This window comes from Camellia sinensis, chromosome 9, assembly GCF_055761805.1.
Source record: "Camellia sinensis isolate YWXY chromosome 9, ASM5576180v1, whole genome shotgun sequence".
Lineage (NCBI taxonomy): Eukaryota > Viridiplantae > Streptophyta > Magnoliopsida > Ericales > Theaceae > Camellia > Camellia sinensis.
This window is the reverse complement of record NC_138969.1, coordinates 136,320,516-136,340,203: the sequence shown is the minus strand read 5'-3', so window position 1 is coordinate 136,340,203 and position 19,688 is coordinate 136,320,516. Positions and strand designations below refer to the sequence as shown.

General features: G+C 36.7%; 1 protein-coding gene across 1 annotated transcript; it reads left to right on the top strand.

Annotated features, from left to right (window-relative positions):
* The first annotated feature begins 1,754 nt into the window (after nt 1-1,754).
* Nucleotides 1,755-7,588, top strand: LOC145799767 (uncharacterized). Its single transcript, XM_082889402.1, has 4 exons — nt 1,755-1,904; nt 2,004-2,063; nt 6,572-6,742; nt 7,376-7,588. The coding sequence occupies exons 1-4, from the start codon at nt 1,755-1,757 to the stop codon at nt 7,586-7,588; spliced, it is 594 nt and encodes a 197-aa protein (XP_082745528.1).
* The last annotated feature ends 12,100 nt before the right edge of the window (nt 7,589-19,688 follow it).

Sequence of the window (19,688 nt, the reverse complement as noted above, 5' to 3'; positions counted from 1 at the left end):
ATGTACATCCTAGATGTGAAAATATGCGGATTTGGTTCATGAAAAAGGGATAAAAAAGACAAAAACAAAAAGAAAGAATAGGTTAGAGGTGTAAATTGAAATACTGAAATGAAAAGGTCAATGAGATAGAAATAATGAATGGTAAATGGAGTTTCGGTTCAAATTCCATATGAAAGAGCAGGAGAGTTTATTTTAGTCGATGAAAGTGCCTACTATGGATTATGAAATGTTGGGATAATCTAAGAAGCAGAGACACAAACACAATGTTTGTGACATGACACCGATACACTGATACAAAAATTTAAAAATATAGGTCACAACATGTGCAACATATGTAATTTTATATACTTATTGTATGTTATACGTGTCATGTATATGAGGATAAATAAATTTAAGTCAAAGCTAATAATTTTTAAAGTCTAAAGGTGAAAAATATGCATAAATTTAAATTGTTTTCAATATATTATTGAATTTCAAGTTACTTTATTCAAACTTATATTGTGTTTCATGTGTCTCTGATGAGTGTAATGTTGTGTTGGATGTTGACATGACACATTACCTTCTTAGAAGTGCCCTTGGTTCTTACATGACACATTGAGATGTACCATAGTAAGAGCATGAATTTGAGAAATGTAGAAGACTAGTGTCATTCTCTGCAATGCTATTACATAAGTTACGGCGTACAAATATTAAATAGATAGAAATGGCCAAAGTTGTTTCTAATTTTGTTTGCAAGGATACATTATGGAACAATTGAGAATGTTGCTGAATCTAGTTATAAAATCAAAACAGAACATGAATGGTCGTGATCTTTACAATTTGTGATACCATTACAAGTTATTCCAAACTTGGTATTGGAATGTGATTTGCTCCACGTGTTTACATATTATTTCTTGTGATTATGATATTCATTGTGTGGTTTATACAAGAAATGGGATAATTAGTTTGGATGGTGCTTTTTTTTTTTTTTTTTTAATTGTTTTTAGGCATTAATAGAATCTTAGTTTATGTTCAATTATTAGCTCAGTGGTTTCATATTTGCTTATTTTGATTGGGTTAGTAGTTCTTGGGGAAATGACTACCCATTAAACTCATGCGTTAATGTCATCTCTGCTTGTTCACGAAGGAGTTGGGTTGATCTATTTGTTTTGCCAATAAAGGAATGTACATAATACATGTAGCTTGAAGTCAGAAAAAAGGGTTGCCATGATTCAAGACAAGTGAATTGACCTCTTAAGAGCCTTTAGTAATGTTGCACTTGAAACAATGCTTATAATTGTGAAGTTTTGAGGATTAAGTTTCACTCTTGTTCAACTGTTTTTATATACTCAATCCTAAAACAGGGATGCTGCTCTAATTGTGTCTAAACGAGAGAAGGCTCACCAAGCAGTTAATTAAGATATTTAGGTCATGTTTGTTTGGGCGGACTGGATTAGCATTCCCATGACTAATAGTCCTAGGACTACGAATATGTTGGATTATGAATCCTATCTTAACTAATAGTCAAGTTTAAAATAATTAGTCCGTACTTCAATTGTTTAACCAAACATTGGATTAATAATTTTATTGGACTATTAATCCAATCCCAAGCTCATGTCCACCCAAACAAACATGACCTTATGGTACAAACATTCCAGAAAAAGAAGATATAACAAGGGTACTGGTTCATTGTAGAGTGTTGAATATATTCCCTATATGAGAATTTTGTCTTCTCTCCCTCCCTCTCTCTTGGTATCTCTGACTTTTTTTAGGTGATGTCACTTGAAGAATGTGAGTTCCTTCTTGGAAAGCGAAAGGATAGTGAAATATCAAAGACTGAAAGGAGAGACAGTATAACTAGACAGGTCTATTTGTTGTTGCAACCTTATTGGAAAAAGGAAGAAGATAGCCATTTGATTGACTTGGTTGGTAAATTATTCATTTTTCCATTAGTTTCTTATAAATAGTTTTGTTGCAACCTAACTTTCATTAGCTGCTTCTGACTTCTTTTATTGCTATTTTAGAGTTTTAGGAAGGGCAGGCCTAAGGATTATTACAGTGATAGAGAAAGGGAAGCCTATGAGGTATTAGAATCTTTCATCACCCAAGCACGCTATTGCAAGAGTAGATTGATTGCAGTTGTTATGCATGCAATATACTTTGGTTTTGATTATAAGATGGAAATATTATATTTATTTTGAATTTTAATTTATGATCATGGGGGAATACTATGGTTTTGTTTCATTTTCTCTTGAGTTTTGACATTATGAAGTTCTAGATCATCATGTAATTTGATAATCACTTCTGGTAACTTATTTCGTTTCGAAAAAACATAATCAAACCAAACCTAACTAAAGAATTTAGAAATCTCCTAAATATTGATTTGTGATTATGTATCAATTTTAAGCTGAAAATAACAATCCCAATCAAACAATCAAGACAAATCAACACAACGATTTTAACGTGGAAAAATCACAATTGGAGCGCCTCCAATTGTGATAAAAAATCATGGGCAAAAGCCACAAAACAATCTACTAAGAAGACATAAAGGAATTAAATAAGTGCACTCTCAATTACTTAGAGAATCCACGCCCGAATCGAACCGACCCCTCTGTGTCTTTTCCAGCCTCGTCTTCACATCGGAATTGTCTTGCCCAACGTTGAATCCACAACACTGATGTCGAATCATAACGATGAGTCACTCTAGAATCCACCAAAGCTTCAGGCCCAAATTCCACAAAATCCACCGAAGAACAATACTCTCTTTTATATTAAACGAAACAAACAATTCTTTGATGTATACTTTTCAAACCAGATTTAAACTCAAATAAACATCAAAGAAACTAGCAAAGAAGCTCCAGATATAAACCCTAACATCTAAGAAAAAGATCTGGAAGTTGTAACACTAAAAACGAACTGAAACACATATTTATAGAAAGCAGGGCTGCGATGCTCGCTCGAGCGAAGGAATTCTCGCTCGAGCGAGGAGACTAAAACGCGTGTTTTTCCAAGTGTCTTCACTCGAGCCACCAAAGTGTCGCTCGAGCGAGAAATGCAACTTCTCAGTATTTTTACAGACAGTGAAAACTTTTGGGATCAAGGATTCTTTGCTTGAGTGATGTGGCAAACATGAAAGAATAAACTTCTGAAACATCTTTGCAAGGCGCAATTCAGGTTGGATTCGCATCTAAAATTCATAGCCTCACCGAAATAAAAGATCGAATACAATTACAACTGAAACGAGTTTTGTCAAATGGGATTGCCAAGAATAAAAACCTAACACTATCTAATCCTTGTGTCACAATTATGTGGAGTAGGCCATGCAAATCCTTTTTTTTTTCATTTCACGCTCTATCACAGTGTATATGCTCAATTAATTAAATAAATTCACATCCCTTCTTTGCTTCCTTGTTTCATGTTAGTTGAGATCATCCTCTCTCTCACACATTTTCATTCATGGTGATCTTATTAATATTCCTTATCGTTGCATTTAAAAATATTTGTTGTACATAACCAAGCTACCTTAATTTGTTCTCTTTTAACTTGTCTTTAATTGGTGCTTATTCTTTCTTTTCACAAATACATTATTTCTAAGTCTATCTTTTCTAGTCTTACCACACATCAATCTAAACATCCTCATCTACGTTCATTTTATGAATGTGTTGTTTGTTAATTTTATCCTGTGAAACATCGCTTGTCTTATAGATGTTTTATAAGTTTCTTTTTAATTTGTTGGTATTCGTTGATCACATAACAAGCCAGTAGCACTCTCGAACCAATGTACTTTGATTCTCTAGTTGAAATCATCTCTAACCATTCCTTCTTTATTAATAAATTGATCCTAGCTTATGAAAATGTTCACTGTTTCTTTTTTCTTGTATTTTACTTCTATTGTTATCAAAGTTGCATTCCATATATTCGGTTTTAGATGTATTAATTTCAACCTTTTGACTTAAGTGTTTCTCTCAAGATTTCTATTTAGGTTTAATTCCTTCCCTGAGTTTGATCCACTAAAAAAATATCATTTGGAACAATGTACACCATGGGACATCATTTTTAATGTGTTTAAAAAATTCATCCACGATTTAGGCAAATAGGTGAAGACTCAAATTGACCCTTAATGCAATCCTATAGTGCTTTAGAATCTACTTGTTATCCAACAGGTGGTCTAATTGTAATTGTAACCCAATGTCTTTTCTTGCAATAAAATACCCTTTGACAGTGAACTTTTTATCATTTACATAAATATGTGGACTGGATTGATGTTTAGTTGGCTAGTAAAGTTGGCCCCCCAACCTGAAATTCGTTGTCACAGCATCACTTAAAATTTTGAATTTTAAATTTTTAAAAAGGTTAGTCTCCTTAGTCACATGTTACATGATTCTGAACTTCACTTGTTTATTGACAACTATATTCATTGCCTCGTAGTATTACATAACATCATAAATAAATTATTATTATTGTTTTGATAAATAACATCATCAAAAATTTTAACTTCATTTCGATTAGGGTAATCTTGTAACAAGGCAATGCCAAATCCTATGTCAGAAACTGTTTAACTTCTTTCACACTCAAAGTCTCTTGGCTTTTGTACTTTGCTTGGTCTACTAGCTAATTCTCTCTAATAGAATACTCACTCACCTAGTTTCTTCTTCATCTTTACGTGGTATACTCTCTCTCCACTTTCACTCTCTACATTGTTTCTCCTCACCTATGTAGCATTGACACAAATACGACATGACAAAAACACATCGATACAGAAAATTTGTAAAACTAGTTTGGTTCACGCCACAAATAATTATATCTTGATATTATATTGTCTAGGAATATATTATATAGTTATCTATGAATGTGCATAATATATATTAACTTAAATAATTATTTTATAAGAAATAATCACGTATCTAGTTCTCTTGCATTAATTTTTGGACTATAGCAAACATATATATGATATATAATTACGACATTTGCCTTATAATTTTTTTATATACACCTCGAGTTTCGTAACTTATTTTATATACTTTGATAATTATAATTTTTTTTAAGAATATAAGATATTTATGTTAAATTTTCTGACTTCGAAAATTATAAGTTAGCAAATGTCCAAAAAGTGACAAACACGCCACAAAATGAGTGTCAAACACATCCAATATTTAGGTTTGTATTTTTAATTAAGGATTGGGAGAAAGGAGTATTAGACATTTGTTTTAGAGTGTTGGTGTCTGACATTGAGATGTCACCTTTTTTACATGTGTCCGAGCTTCTTGGCTTCCCACTATATATTTTTTTCTTCAATTCATTATTGGATATACAAGATTAAAGAATCACCATTGTTTTATTTTATTTTTTTAATCATTTAAAAAAAATTATGAAATATGATATATTGATATTATTTATTGGATTAGCATTCATGTGCTTAAATGTGTAGTACAACCGTAGTGGTTAAAACCGCGATCTGGATTGTACGATCTTGCGATCCTTCATTGCTAAAATGATCTAGATCGTTGTAGTATCGGTGTTACTATAATAGGATCACAATTAGGATTTTGTGATTTTTCACCATATTTTTAATATATATAATTCTAATTTGTATTGTTACCTTATTTTCATAGAAAGTAGGATCTTACGATCCTCTAGACCCTCTCACCGAACTTAACTAGGATCCCGATTTTAACAACCTTGAGTACAACACATTGAATAATGTTAATTATTATTAAATAAATTAAAATTTATTGCAAAGTCAACATGACCACTTAAAACCCCACTTCGCCCTAGCATGGCATTCAATATTGTAGGTTTTGGTCCCTCCAATGTTGAACTCATGGCTCCGCCCATGCCCTTTGATAACACATCTTCTCTCAACATCTACCATATTATATCTCTAAGGCCATTTCATAAACTTTTGCTAAATCTATCTATAACTTACTCTGTGTTCTTCTCTATTAAATTTCTTAGTAAATATGTCGCTTCCATTGTTGATCTATAGGGCATGAATCCAAATTAATAATTTGACACTTTTATTGTAACTCTTAGGTGATGCTTATCACTCTCACAATTTCATTGTATGACTCATCAACTTAATACCTCTATGGTTATTTCAATTTTAGACACCTTTTATTTTCATATATAGGTTCTAAAATATTTTTTAATAATTTGGTTAACGAAACCACCTCCTTCTTCCCTAACATTTCCAAGTCTCAATAGGTATATAATCTAGTCCTAATGCCTTTCTTGATTTTATATTCTTTAGTGCAAAATCCACATCAAACTCCTTTAGTTGACTGTAGAACTTATATTTTTTAGTTCCATCAATGCTAACACCGTCAAATCTTGCTCCAGCTCCAGCTCTCGCTCCCGCTTAGCAATTTGGTACTTAGGTCAAACCTATCAATAGGGCATTTTATAAATTGGTTTTCTATGTAATATACAATGTCAAAGGGGCATTTTATTATTATTTTTTTTTTGGCAATTATACAATAATATATACATAAATAGTAGCGCGGTTGATACAAACATTTTTTTTTTTGGCTGAGGCAGCTTGTTTTCTATGCATTAGCTCTTTAGTCTTTGAATTTATCAATTCTTTTTTTAGGCATTCCCGTCCTCAGCAATGGAAGGAGGAGATTCCAATTGGCTGTTCATGATTGCAAAGGCTGTTGCAGCATTAACCTTACAAGCGATGAATTATGTTGGTTTCTGTACTGTGGAAAAACTACTCCCAGAGAGTGCTTACAATATCGTTCGCGAAAGTTATTTTAATGTTGTTTGTTATATTTGTGTTGAGTGTTTTTGATATGGTAAATTCTTCCTTCATGTACGCGTGGTCAATTCTTTGTGGCTATTGATTTTAGTAGTACTATCAGAGTTTTGCATCAATATTCTGTGTTTTAATCTTTACTGCGGTCTCATCTCTATGTTGAACAGCTTATGGATTTGATAGTGATTCGTTACACTCTGTTGATATGGATGAGTTTGTTTATGAATGAGTATTGATAAGAGTTTAGTCTTTAGAATTGACAAGGTATTCTTGACTTAATGTGTGTTGATTCAAATAATGTGTCTTTAAGATTGATGGAGAGATCAATTAATTATTGAAACATAGTTTATTTAGCAAAAAAATATGTTCAACCTAAGAGAATTGCACATCTTTTAATGGGCAGATAGTGTAAATGGTGGCAATGATATTAAGATTAGGCATGTGTGGGTTGGTTGTTGCCAAAAGCTTGGTTGCTATCCATATCATATCAACATAGAAAAAGTATGGCACGAGGTTGTCTTTTGTGATATGGTATAAAATGCTAGGTGACCATGAAAGTTTACCCTAAAAATGGAGTGGATGGTGTAGATTTAAAATTAGTGGGATGTGGGCCACACTTCCAATGATTTTGGTCGATAGGTGTATATTCTGGATAGTTTTTCTAGGTATGTAGCATTGTTGTTTGGTGATGGGTTCGATGACGTGGCATCTTTGATGGTTGAGCAATATCAATGGTTTGACTCGGCGTTGGTAATGGTAGGAATTGAGGTTGAGAGGAAGAGTAGTGGTCCCAATGGTGGTGGGTTATTTGAGGGTGTGTTTCGATTTGTCATCATGGTGGGGAGGAGTTGAATGGGAATAGTGATTTTAGAAAACAATGGGCTATATAGGTTGACGATGGAGGGGTGATTTGGTGTGACAAGCCCCAATATTCTTAGCTAATCAATTTTGCATATTGTATGTAGATTATTTTTTGTCAAATTTTATTGGACAAGGGTAAGAACATTATATTGAAAATTAATTTGGCCTAAATTAATGTTGCCCCATCTATTACCTGAAGACTAAAAAGAAAGTCCATGGCCTAAAATAAAATGGGCTGAGTTGGGGTAACTCATGTTCAACTGCCTGAATTGCATACCTAATCATTGCCGGTTGCTGGTAGATAATTTTTCCATTGCTTTACTCACTAGTATGTGATTATTCTCTTTTACATGCAGCACTTATGTATTTTGTCATCATATACGTATCTTCTAATATATTTTTATTAACCTAATTTTTGTACCTGCAATTGTGGTGTTTCTCCTAATTTGTTTCACTTTGCACAAGCATTTATGAGGTGAATTGTTAACATGCTTCAATTGTCCTCATTTTCAATTTTTTTGGCTTTTTCCAAGAAGATTTTGAGAGAATATATGAACTAAGTATCGTCAAGGAAGAGTATTCAACATACTATTCAAACCTATGCCATGTAAGGATTTGTATATACAAATAACTTTCGCTTTTAAGATATTGATATGACATGAAGCCTTTTGTTTTTGTGTTTTATTTTCTTTTTTGTTGTTCACCTGTTCTTTTCTTTCACTGTTAAATTACTCTTTCCATGTGCAGGCTCACTGTGATCCTTATGTAGCTGTTGCTGAAGGAAAGGTGAAAGTTGAAAATTTTTCCACACTAAGGGAACATGATATTTGTGACATAATACAGGCAAGATTCATTCAATCATAGGCTGGTTGTGGTCTTAATACTAGTTATTTTGTGTGTTTCTCATGTGACTAAATTGTCTTTATGTAGCAATGTCAGGGTTGTGCTGAAAACAAAGGCTTTGAGGTAATTTTTACTATAACTTTGTTTTCTAGGTTGTGAAACAATTGCAATCTTGAATGATCTTCTTGATAATTCATTTTGATTTTGTTTGTTGATTATATGTTAAGAAATTAGTGACTTGCTTTCAATTTTATCAATGGGTGTTTGGATGGCCTTTAGATACTAACAAATTGGGAATTTGGGGTCACCTAGAAAGGAAGGGTTGGCTCCACAACTGTCATTGAAACTAGACACAATGTGCCTAGGCAAACACTATTTAGCATAATTTTACCTATGCTTCCCCTTCCAGTTGCAGGGGAAAAATATACTAGGCAATAGTTATGTTGTTGGAAATAACTATTGAAAGGGGAGCATAGGTAGATGCTATCGAGGTTAGTGTAGGGCTGGATAATGCTTTGAGAAGAGAGAGAAATAAGTTGAAATCAAGGATGGAGGAGGTCACTTTTAGGGAACAAATTTCTTAGGCTTAAAAGGAAAAACTAAAATTGCTCAAGGATGGAGATCTTAATTCCAAGTTCTTTCAAAGAGTTGTGGATGGAAAAAGGAAAAGAAAGTTCATAAAAAGTTTAGAGGTGGGGCAAGGGGTTATGGTCGATAAAGAGGATCACATTATTAGCGAGATTTTTAGGTTTTATTCAAACCTTTATTCGGATTGGAGGGAGAGGGGGGCTAGTACGACCTAAGATTGAAGGTCTTGAATGGTCGCCGATTGATGGGATAAAGACAAGGTGGTTGGAAAGGTCTTTTGAGAAATGGAAATTAAAGAGGCAATTTCTGTATGTGAAAGAGACAAAGTCCCGGGGCCAAATGGCTTTTCCATGGCAATTTTTCAAGATTGTTGGGAGGTGGTGGAGAGATTTAGTGTGAGTTTTGAAGAATTTCACAAACAGGGGATCGTTAATTTTTGTACAACTGCGTCATTCATATGTTTGATCCATAAAAAAGAGAATTCAATGAAATCAATGATTTTAGACCTATAAGTTTGGTCTCATCTCTCTATAAGATTTTGGTAAAGGTACTATTAGAGAGAATAAGAGTGACTTTGGGGGATACTATTTCTTTGATTCAAGGAGACTTTGTTAAGGGGTGTCAGATTTTGGATGGTGCCTTGGTGGCAAATGAAGTAGTGGAGAAGTACCAAACTATGAGGAAAGGAGCGTATCATTTTCAAAGGTGATTTTAAGAACGCATATGACCATGTGGGTTGGCATTTTTTGGATTTTGTAATGCATAGAAAGGGTTTTGGAGAGAGATAGAGAAAATGGATTTGGGGGTGCCTGTCAACTTGTAACATGTCAATTATTGTCAATAGGGAACTTGGGAATTCTTTTAGGGATAGTAGAGGTTTAAGGCAAGGTGATCGTTTATTTCCTTTCATCTTTATTCTGGTGGTAGATGTGTTGGTTGATGGCACTACAGATTTATGTTTAGTGTAGGGGTTTGGGAGAGAAAGAGTTTGTCTCATCTTCAGCATACAGATGACACCATATTTTTTTCATCAGGGGAGGAGAGAAAGGTGGGTTGCTTTTGATCTCTTTTAAGAGTTTTTGAGGTCATTTCAAGTCTTAAGGTCAATTTGAACAAGAGCAGAGTAGTGGGTATTAATTTGCGACAAAGTCAAGTTTAGAGGTTGGCAGGCATTCTAGGGTGTTCCATTGAGAACCTTTACGAGGTAATCCTATGAAGGCATTTTGGCTTCCGATTATTGAAAAGATATGTAAGAGATTAGAGGGTTGGAAGAGAGCTTTGCTTTCGAAAGGTTGGAAGTACATGATGCATTTCATTCTGAGTGGTGAATATCTACTTTCTGTCCCTTTTCAAGATTCTTGTTAGGATTGAGTGGTGGTAGATGTGTTGGTTGATGGCACTAGAGATTTATGCTTAGTGGAGGGGTTTGGGAGAGATAGAGTTTGTCTCATCTTCAGTATGTGGATGGCACCATATTTTTTTCATCAGGGGAGGAGAGCAAGGTGGGTTGCTTTTGATCTCTTTTAAGAGTTTTTGAGGTCGTTTCGAGTCTAAAGGTCAATTTGAACAAGAGCAGCGTAGTGGGTATTAATTTGTGACAAAGTCAAGTTTAGAGGTTGGCAGGCATTCTAGGGTGTTCCATTGAGAACCTTTACGAGGTAATCCTATGAATGAGGCATTTGGGCTTCCGGTTGTTGAAAAGATATGTAAGAGATTGGAGGGTTGGAAGAGAGCTTTGCTTTCGAAAGGTTGGAGGTACATGTTGATTCATTTCATTATGAGTGGTGAATATCTACTTTCTGTCCCTTTTCAAGATTCATGTTAGGATTGCAAAAACAATGGAAAACTTGATGAAGGATTTCCTGTGGGAATGAAAGGATGAAGGTAAGAAGGTGCACTTGGTTAATAAAGAGACTGTTTCATTGTCTAAGGAAAAAAAGGGTCTAGCAATTTAGCAACACTATAGCGAGGAATTTTGCCGTTCTTGGTAAGTGGTTATGGAGATTTCCATTGGAGAGTGATTCATTGTGGCATTCTATTATTAAAAGCAAGTATGTAGACACCCCATTTTTGACCGACTTTAGGACTCAGACGTCAACGGTTGTGCACTCGATGATTGCGCATGTATGTGCTTGTTTCGAGCGCCCGAAGGCCTCGGTTGCGTGCCTTGTCTTTGAGCCTCTTAACCCTTTGTGTGTTAGCCTTGGTTTTTGGTCCCAACCTTGTTGCCTCTTGCTTTGAGAGAGGGGGGGGGGGAGGGCCTTGCCGGCAACTTGTGGCACTTGCCGGCCACTTTTCTCCCTTGTAGGCCACTTAACTGGCCGAGAGCCACTTTTTTTCCTTTTTAGATATTTTCTGATATTTTGAGCCAGCTGTGGCTCACTGAATTCATCCTACATTATGGAGGGATTGAGCAAGCTTTTTGGCTTGCTTGCTCTATAAAAGGGGAGCTTCTTCCCCCTTGAGAGGGGTTCAGATTTTCTCAGAGCTAAAAATCTCCCCCTCTCTCTCTAGAATTCTCACTCTCTCTCTATATATTGTGTTATTGTGCTTAGAAGTGTTGTTTCTTCATACTTTTGCATACAAACACCTAGTTAAACACCTTCACTTTAGAGCTGAGGTCTATTGGAGCTTCATTTGAGGTCTTTGGCTTGCTTTTGGTTCAGAATTGTTGCTGAAGTTGCTATCTTGTTCTTGTTCTTCAAGGGTAAGGATATACCCCTTTTAAAGCTTTGTTTTGATTAAGTCTTTTACCACCTTTGCATGCTATTTAAAGGCTAGTTTTGGCCTCTCAAAAACTCTGTTTTTAAGACTTTAAAGTGCTGGTTTGAACCTTGTGGGGTTAGGGCGGTGGTCCCCCTCTTTTGCTCTTTGGCTTGTTAAGCCTTTTGAGCCAACTCTCTAAGATTTTTTTATTGACCATTGTTTGGTCTTTTAACCACTGAAACTCGGAGGAATTTCAGTGGTAAAAAGTTGCTCTTGTGCTCCAAAATAGGAGGGAGTGATCCCCTCTCCTTGTATTCTTGTTTGCTTGTGTTGGTAGCCTAATACATGAGCATGTATCTCTTCCTTTTTGAAGCTTAGTCCAAGCATGTTTTTGTGACTTTTTGGACTTGTCATAGCTCTGTTTTTGGTTGGTTTGGTCATTGGTTGCTTGCATCTTATACTTGTAATGTAATCCTACTTGTTGGCCTAACATGCATCATACTTTATGCCTCTCGTCCTAGCTTGTGTTGGCTCCATTTCAGCATGTTTTGCCATTATTTTAGCATGCCTTGGCTCTATTTTGAATGGTCTTGGCCATGTGAGGCTTGCCTTGTAAGGTTGTAGTGTAAGTGGCTTTGACTAGTTTTGAGTGTCAAGTCTCTAGCATGCTTTACTTGAGTTGTTTGCATACCTTAAATTCATTTCTCACATGATTTCAGTGTATATGGTGTAGTCGCACTCTCACATATTCCACTCCTTCATAGCTTTTGTGAGTTGTGCCTTATGCCTTGTTTATGAGCCAATACGTATGCATGCTTGTCTAAGCTTTTGGGCCACCATTTCAGCATGTTTAGGCCTCTGTTTTGGCATGTTTAGGGTGTGTTTGATAACGTTTACGTTTTCAGTTTATATTTACAAAAATTTTATAAACTAGTTTTTGTTTATTTTTTGTTTATTTTTAGAAAAACATAAACTACAAACGCGTTTGGTAATTAACAAAATGTTTAAAAAAATTTAAAAATATAAAAAAGAGTGAGAAATGGCAAGTGGTGGCAAGTGGCGGCGAAAGACGGTGGTGGAAAGTGGTGACGGTGGGTAGCTGGTGATGGTGGGTGGTGGCGGGTGGGTGGTGGTGGTGGGTGGATAGGTGATGGTGGCGGGTGGTGGGTGGTAGTGAGTGGGAGGTGGTGGGTGGTGGGTGGTGGGTGGTAGTGGCAGGTGGGTGGCGGATGGCGGGTAGGTGGCAGATGGTGGGTGGTGAGTGGCCGATGGCGGGTGGTGGTGGGTGACGGGTAGGTAGCGGGTGGTAGTGGTGGTGGGTGGGTGGGTGGGTGACGGTAGTGGGTGGTGGGTGGTAGCAAGTGGGTGGTGTTGGTGGCGGTGGCGGTGGCGGTAACGGGTGGGTGGCGGATGGCTGGTAGTAGTGGGTGGTGGCGAGTGGGTGGGTGACGGTGGCGGGTGGTGGTGGCAGCGGGTGGTAGGTGGTGGTAGCAAGTGGGTGGCGGATGGCGGGTGGTGGGTGGTGGTGGTGGTGGTGGGTGGGTGGGTGGGTGACGGTGGCGGATGGTGGTGGTGGTGGTGGTGGTGGTGGTGGTGGTGGGTGGTGGGTGGTAGTGGCAGGTGGTGGTGGTGGTGGTGGTGGTGGTGGGTGGGTGGGTGGGTGGGTGACGGTGGCAGGTGGTAAGTGGTAGCAAGTGGGTGGTGGTGGTGGTGGTGGTGGTGGTGGTGAGTGGTGGGTGGTGGTGGCAGGTGGGTGGCGGGTAAGTGGTGGGTGATGGTGGTGGTGGTGGTGGTGGATGGTGGTGGCGGGTGAGTGGCAGGTGGCTGGTGCTGGTGGGTAGTTGGTGGTGGCAGGTGGGTGGTGAGTGGTGGTGGCAAGTAAGTGGCGGGTGGTGGTGGTGGGCAGTGAATAGCAGTGGCAGGTGGTGGGTAGTGGCGGCTAGATGACAGATGGGTAGTGGTGGTAGCGGTGGTGGCGACGAGGGGTGGGTGGTGATGGCGAGTAGGTGGCAAGTGGCTGGTAGTGACGGGTGGTAGCAAGTGGTGGTGGAGGGTGGGTGGTGGGTGGTGGTAGCGGAAGACGATGGTGGAAAATGGTGGCGAGTGGTGGCTAATGTTAGGTGATAAAAAAAAAAAACTGAAAATTCAAAATGGAAACACATTTTTTGTGTTTTCATTTTTTGGCCAAATTTATAAACTGAGACCACTGATTTATAAATCAAAAATTTTACCAAACAAGTTTTTATTTGAGTTTTTAAAATTTTTATAAATATAAACAGAAAACTGAAAACATAAGTGTTACCAAACGACACCTTAACCTCTATCCGAGGTTGGTTTGGTCATTTGTGCTATGTATTGCATGCTTCTTGGGTAGTGCTCTTTACTAGCCTTATGCTTTAGGCCTTCTAGCATGCCTTATTTGTGATGTTTATGTGATATGGCATCATTTAACATATAATTTCAGAGCAAATAGCCTTGTCGTACTCTCATGTATATCACTCTTCAATTGTGTTTAAGAGTTGTGTCTCATGCCTTGTTGATGAGCCAATGCATGAGCATCATTTTCTTGCCTTTCATGCCATCATTCCAGAGCATTTTGGCCACTGTTTTGGCATGCATGAGGTCTGTTTAGGGCTGGTTTGGTCTATTGAGCATTGTATTGCGTGGTCCTTGTGTTGTGTCCTTCACTAGTTTCAATGCTTAAGGACCCTAACATGCTATACTTGTGTTATTTGCATGATATGTCATCATTTGACATATGATTTCAGTGCTTGTACCTCTGTCATGCTCGCATATATGTCACTTTTTTAATGTGTTTGAAAGTTAAGCTTTGCGCCTTGCTTGCGAGCCAACGAGTGAGCATGCATTTCTTGCTTTTTGTGCCTAAGTTTTAATGTGCTTTGGCCACTATTTTGGAGTATCTAAGGTCTGTCCATAGTTGGTTTGACCATTTGAGATTGATAGTGTATGCCTCACGTGTAATGTTCTTCACTTGCTTTAGTGCTCTTGGCCCATTAACATGTCTTGCATGCATTGCCTACACGATAGAGTCATGTGCATGCCACTTTAGCATTGAAAGATGAGCATGTTGTTTGCATTGCATTGTGTTTGGATCAGACGTTAATCGAAACACGAGAAATGTGGCACGTTTCATACTCAAAGTGATGAAACGTGTTACATTTCTTGGTCGCCAACCCTCTTGATCATGCATGATAGAGGTGGAGGCTCTTATGTGTTGTTTGTGCATTCACTAACATTGTGCGAGTTTGGCTCTTTGGCCGTCATGCATTGAGATGCGTGATTGGTGGCTTGAGAGCCAAGTACTACGCTCCTTTGAGCTTGAGAAATGATAAGGAGAGTAGTTGCACACACATTTCCTTGCAAGTGCATTGTTGTGCCTTTGTTGATCTCTGTTGCAGCAAAATTGAGATTCTGAAAAGGGAAGTGGCCAGTCGGCCAGTTGAGGTAGCCTGCCGACCAGTTGAAGTGAATGAAAAGGACAAGAGAAGTCAAGTTTGTTTAAGAAATGATATTGCGTTTCAATGTGTATATGTTATCTGTCTGATTTGCTTCTGGAGCTATCTGTGAGTAACAACTCTGTAAAGCTATATTTGATTATAAGTATTTTCTTACTGAAATGATATGATCTGTTTTCTAAAATGCTATTTTATGAACTATAAATGAATGACCATTTTTCTGAAATGTATTCATGGCATCCTTAGCATCATGTGATATCTGTTATCTGCTCTGTATACGTCTCACGGAATTATGAGTCAATTGAACGTCTCATGTAATCATGAGTCAACTATACACCCCATGTGATCATGGGTCAACTATTATGGATCCTTATGAATGTCTCTGTACACGAGTCAATTGTTTACGTCGCATATAAATGGGTCAACTTTAAGTTTTTCTATCACTTGGAATTGATAAACAACTAAGTCAGCTGATAGCTCAGTGAGTAGAAGCATGGATAGTAAATACAGTTTTGAAAATAGGGTTCAATTCCAAATAAAATATATATCACAGAAACTAGATTGTCATACAGTTTTGATAAAGACAATCTACTTCAAAAAGAAGATATCACAGTTCAACAGTTAAAATATTCATGTCTTTCAAGAACATAGCAGATGACATTCTCCACTTAAAACAAATTACAACATGATCATCAATAATTTTTTTGGTACCAAGAATAACAAGTAACACACCACAAAATTCTCAAGGCAATAAGCCCGTTGGATCCAATATTGAACCAAGAGTCATCCTCGGGGTGGCATCCTAGGCCCTTTCTCTAAGACGATCCGATTAAAGGTCACCTAACCTAGCCTAGGTCTTTTCCTTACAATCGTTGAGCACTAGGGTCATCACAGCCCAATCCAGATTTGTTCCCTAGTAGCCAAAGGCACAGTGAAATAATTTCCCTGGACTTTTATATACAGATGGTCCCAATAATCAATACAATTCAGTTTCGCAAAACATGGTAGTTCACCATTATAAACATGAGATCATAACAAATAGTTTATAGTATGCCAAGTTTACACATATTTCAGAAATAATTTAATTCCATTAATAATATAATAATTTATCAAAATAATTTAGTCCGGAAACAACAATTTAGTTTTCCAACAGTTCAGCGTAGGGGAACATTTATAAAAATATGTAGCGTGCAACTACTCACCTAAACATGGTATAATATAATCCTCAAACCGAATAGGAAAGTCCAACTAGTACCCTGAACCAAGTACGAAAATTACATGTCACTAGTAACTCAAAATACTAAAAGAATAAGAAACTAAGTAACCCCAACCTAAATTACACTATCACAACTCAACCTAACTCACCGTTACTATTAAATAATACATAAATTCATGTTCTTCGAGGTCTAAAATTACCCAAGACATGGGTTCAGATCGAAAATTAAAAGTAACTTTAAGATAAAACAAAATTTTAAACAAGTTTTCCAATCCATTCGCTAAATTTGAAAATTTAAAACCCATTTCATACTGTTAGAAAAATTCTAAAACCCTCAAGATATCAACTAATATATCCTAAGTTTCAAACCCATTTGGTTTTACTTGATTTGCTTATGAAAATAATTATTTACAATTGATCATATCCAAGCAGGTCGCTTTCTGCAGCGCTTGAAAGAAATTAATGGTTCTCTTAATATACCTAAGAAATCAATGCAAGGCCAAAAGTTTAAGAAACTAGACTTATTACCGGTTCTAATAACACTGATTTGATAATTTTCGAATTTATACCCAATGAAACCGACACTTCCGAATTTACTATTCTATACTGGTTTCCTGGACAAATTTGAATGCATCAGTTTATATGGATTTTGACTCCCAAAAATTATAAAATAATTCTGGCATGAAATTCAATATTTAATTAAGCTACTGTAAAAATTTCAGTTCAAAATTCATTTGTTTGATATGATTTCTTGATTTTTAATGTTTGTGTTTGTGTGCAGAAATTTTTTTTTTCTCTCTTTGGACTAAGAATTACACCCATTATTTCTCATCACCAACCACTTGGCACCCAAACAACACACTCGTTTCTCTTATTCCTTCCCAACAACAAGCAGATTACACACATGAACCATCACAATATAAAAATATAATAAAATAGGAAGACCCACCGATATTGTTGAAAATTTCTCTCCAATCTCTCTCCTCTCTCTCTCTCTCACGACTGCGGCTATTTTGCGGTGAACAAATAAGAGAGATTAGGGTTTTATTATTATTATTAACCTTTAATATCGTGTGCTTAAAATAAATTAAAATACCCTCTAACAATATTTAATTTGTACTGTAGAATTCACCATTAAAATATTTAAGATTGTAAAATTATTATCATTTAATTTTTTTACTTTATTTTTATATTTGGGTTCTCGCAGCACTCATTCGTCTCTCTTTCTCTGGCTCGATTGACTACAGGTTCCAAGTGGCTGTTCAGTTTAAAACCCTAATCTAACCTAGTGAGCCTTCGTTTTGGTTTATGAGAAAACGAAGGAAACTTTTTTTTTTTTTGAAGAGCAATCAACAAGGTATCCCTTCCTCTGATTATTTCTGAAACCCTAAACCCCCTTCTAAAACTATCTTCTTTCCCATTTTTTTTCTCTCTGTGGATATTTCTGAAATCATCTGTCTTCTAAAACTTGTTGGAACAATCTTCTTTGTATAACAAATAACTTGAATCCAAATCAAATAAACAAAATAAATTACTTACAGTATTTTACCGAAATAACTTATGAACAATAATGATCAAGTCAAGTTTGTGACACTCTGTCCTTAAGACAGATTCGCCCCACTCAGGCGCTTACGGAATTATGACATCTATCTCCCAGGATACAATGATTTTACACAGATTGTATTAGCACTAAAAACAATTTGTTTCGACAAACTAGAACCTGTGTTCTATACTCAGAAATTTCTCTAAAAACTAGTATAAAGAATAATGCAAAGAAAGAGCAAAAACGGGAAGAGAATTGAATTTATTTGAATGATCAAATCTGCTGGAATGATTCTGTATTTATAGGCATAGTTGGTGGCCGTAGGAAGAGCCGAACATGTATGATTTCAAACGGAATAGATCTGATTTGAAATTGAATAGGTGCAAACTGTTGAAACAGTTTTGAATCTGTCTGGGAAGAAATTGAATCTGTACAGGGCAATTTGTTAAACCAGGTTGAAAATCTGTTTGTATCTACTTGGACTAGTTTGGAAAAGACACATTGGGTGGGAGGAAAAAATTTGAATTCAAGAATTTATTTTTTTTTTTTTTTTTGAAAAATTCAAATAAACTTTGTCCAAAAAATTATTGCTAGGACCCAATCCACAAACCGTACTCGGCCCGGCTCAGTCGGCTGGACAGACGGACGGCAATGACGCACATGTGTGCTGGTTTGAGCCAAAACCCACTTTGTCCATAACTCCTCCCTTCTACAAACTTGGGGTGGCCCCCAAGTTTTTCCACCTAGTAAGCAGAGCCCTTGGATTGCGATGATCATCCAATGGCCGAAGCCCAAGACGATAGCATTATAAAAGAAGGAATAAGAAAGGCTAAGAGGGTAAAAAAAACAAGTCTTTCTTCTCAACAAAATACAATATGACTGGTCACCATTCTGACTTGACAGTCGAAAGGTCCTCCTTACTCTCCCTGGTCGGGAGTGATCACTGACAAGTTGGTTTCTGTTTGCAGAGTAAAGGAAGGAGCACTTCATCTCACTTTCTCTGTGGAGTATCTACCTTCTATAGAATCCATTTTGCAGTCTAAGTTTTCACCGGTTATTGGCCCCATCCTTTTTGTTGCTACTTTGTGGCAAATTTGGAAAAATCGAAATCTTTTAATTTTTGAAAACAAATTTACTCCTTGATAACACAATATTTATAACATCCAAAGATTTGCTTCTGAAATAAAAGATGTTTTTAAATGCTCTATTGTTTATCCTTCAACTGATTTGCTGGTTATGTGGACTCCTTCCTCTATAGGAAAATTGAAGATGAACATGGATGGCAGCTCGAGAGGTGACCTAAGCGATGGCGATTTTTGAGGGCAAATCTGTAATGAGAAAGGAATTTGGCTTTGCGGCTTCAACAAAAAACTTACCAACTATTCAAGCATTGAGGCAAGAATCTAGGCCATTTACCGGGGGGGTTTGACAATTAATTTTGAGAAGGGCTACAAGAATCTTATCATTAAGACCGATTCTATAGAAGCCATTGACATGCAGAAAGAGAAAGTTGAGGTTATTTCTTCTCTTCTAAGTCTGGTGGAAGACTCTAAGTTCCTCATCTGAAGATGCGGCTACACAATTCAACATGCCTTGAGAGAGGGCAACATGAGTGCCGATGGTTTGGCCAAGCTGGACGCAGATTAAGATAAATCGCTGATTGTCATAAAAGACCCCCAAACTGGATCCACAACCAAGTTATGGCTGATTTGATTGGAA

What these genes read in the sequence shown, in the direction of transcription:
- LOC145799767 (XM_082889402.1), top strand. Translation starts at nt 1,755, where the DNA reads ATGTCACTTGAAGAATGTGAGTTCCTTCTTGGAAAGCGAAAGGATAGT. An exon ending in GAGAAAGGGAAGCCTATGAG is followed by an intron (nt 2,064 to 6,571) that starts GTATTAGAATCT and finishes TTCTTTTTTTAG; the next exon opens with GCATTCCCGTCCTCAGCAAT. An exon ending in GCGAAAGTTATTTTAATGTT is followed by an intron (nt 6,743 to 7,375) that starts GTTTGTTATATT and finishes TTTGGTCGATAG; the next exon opens with GTGTATATTCTGGATAGTTT.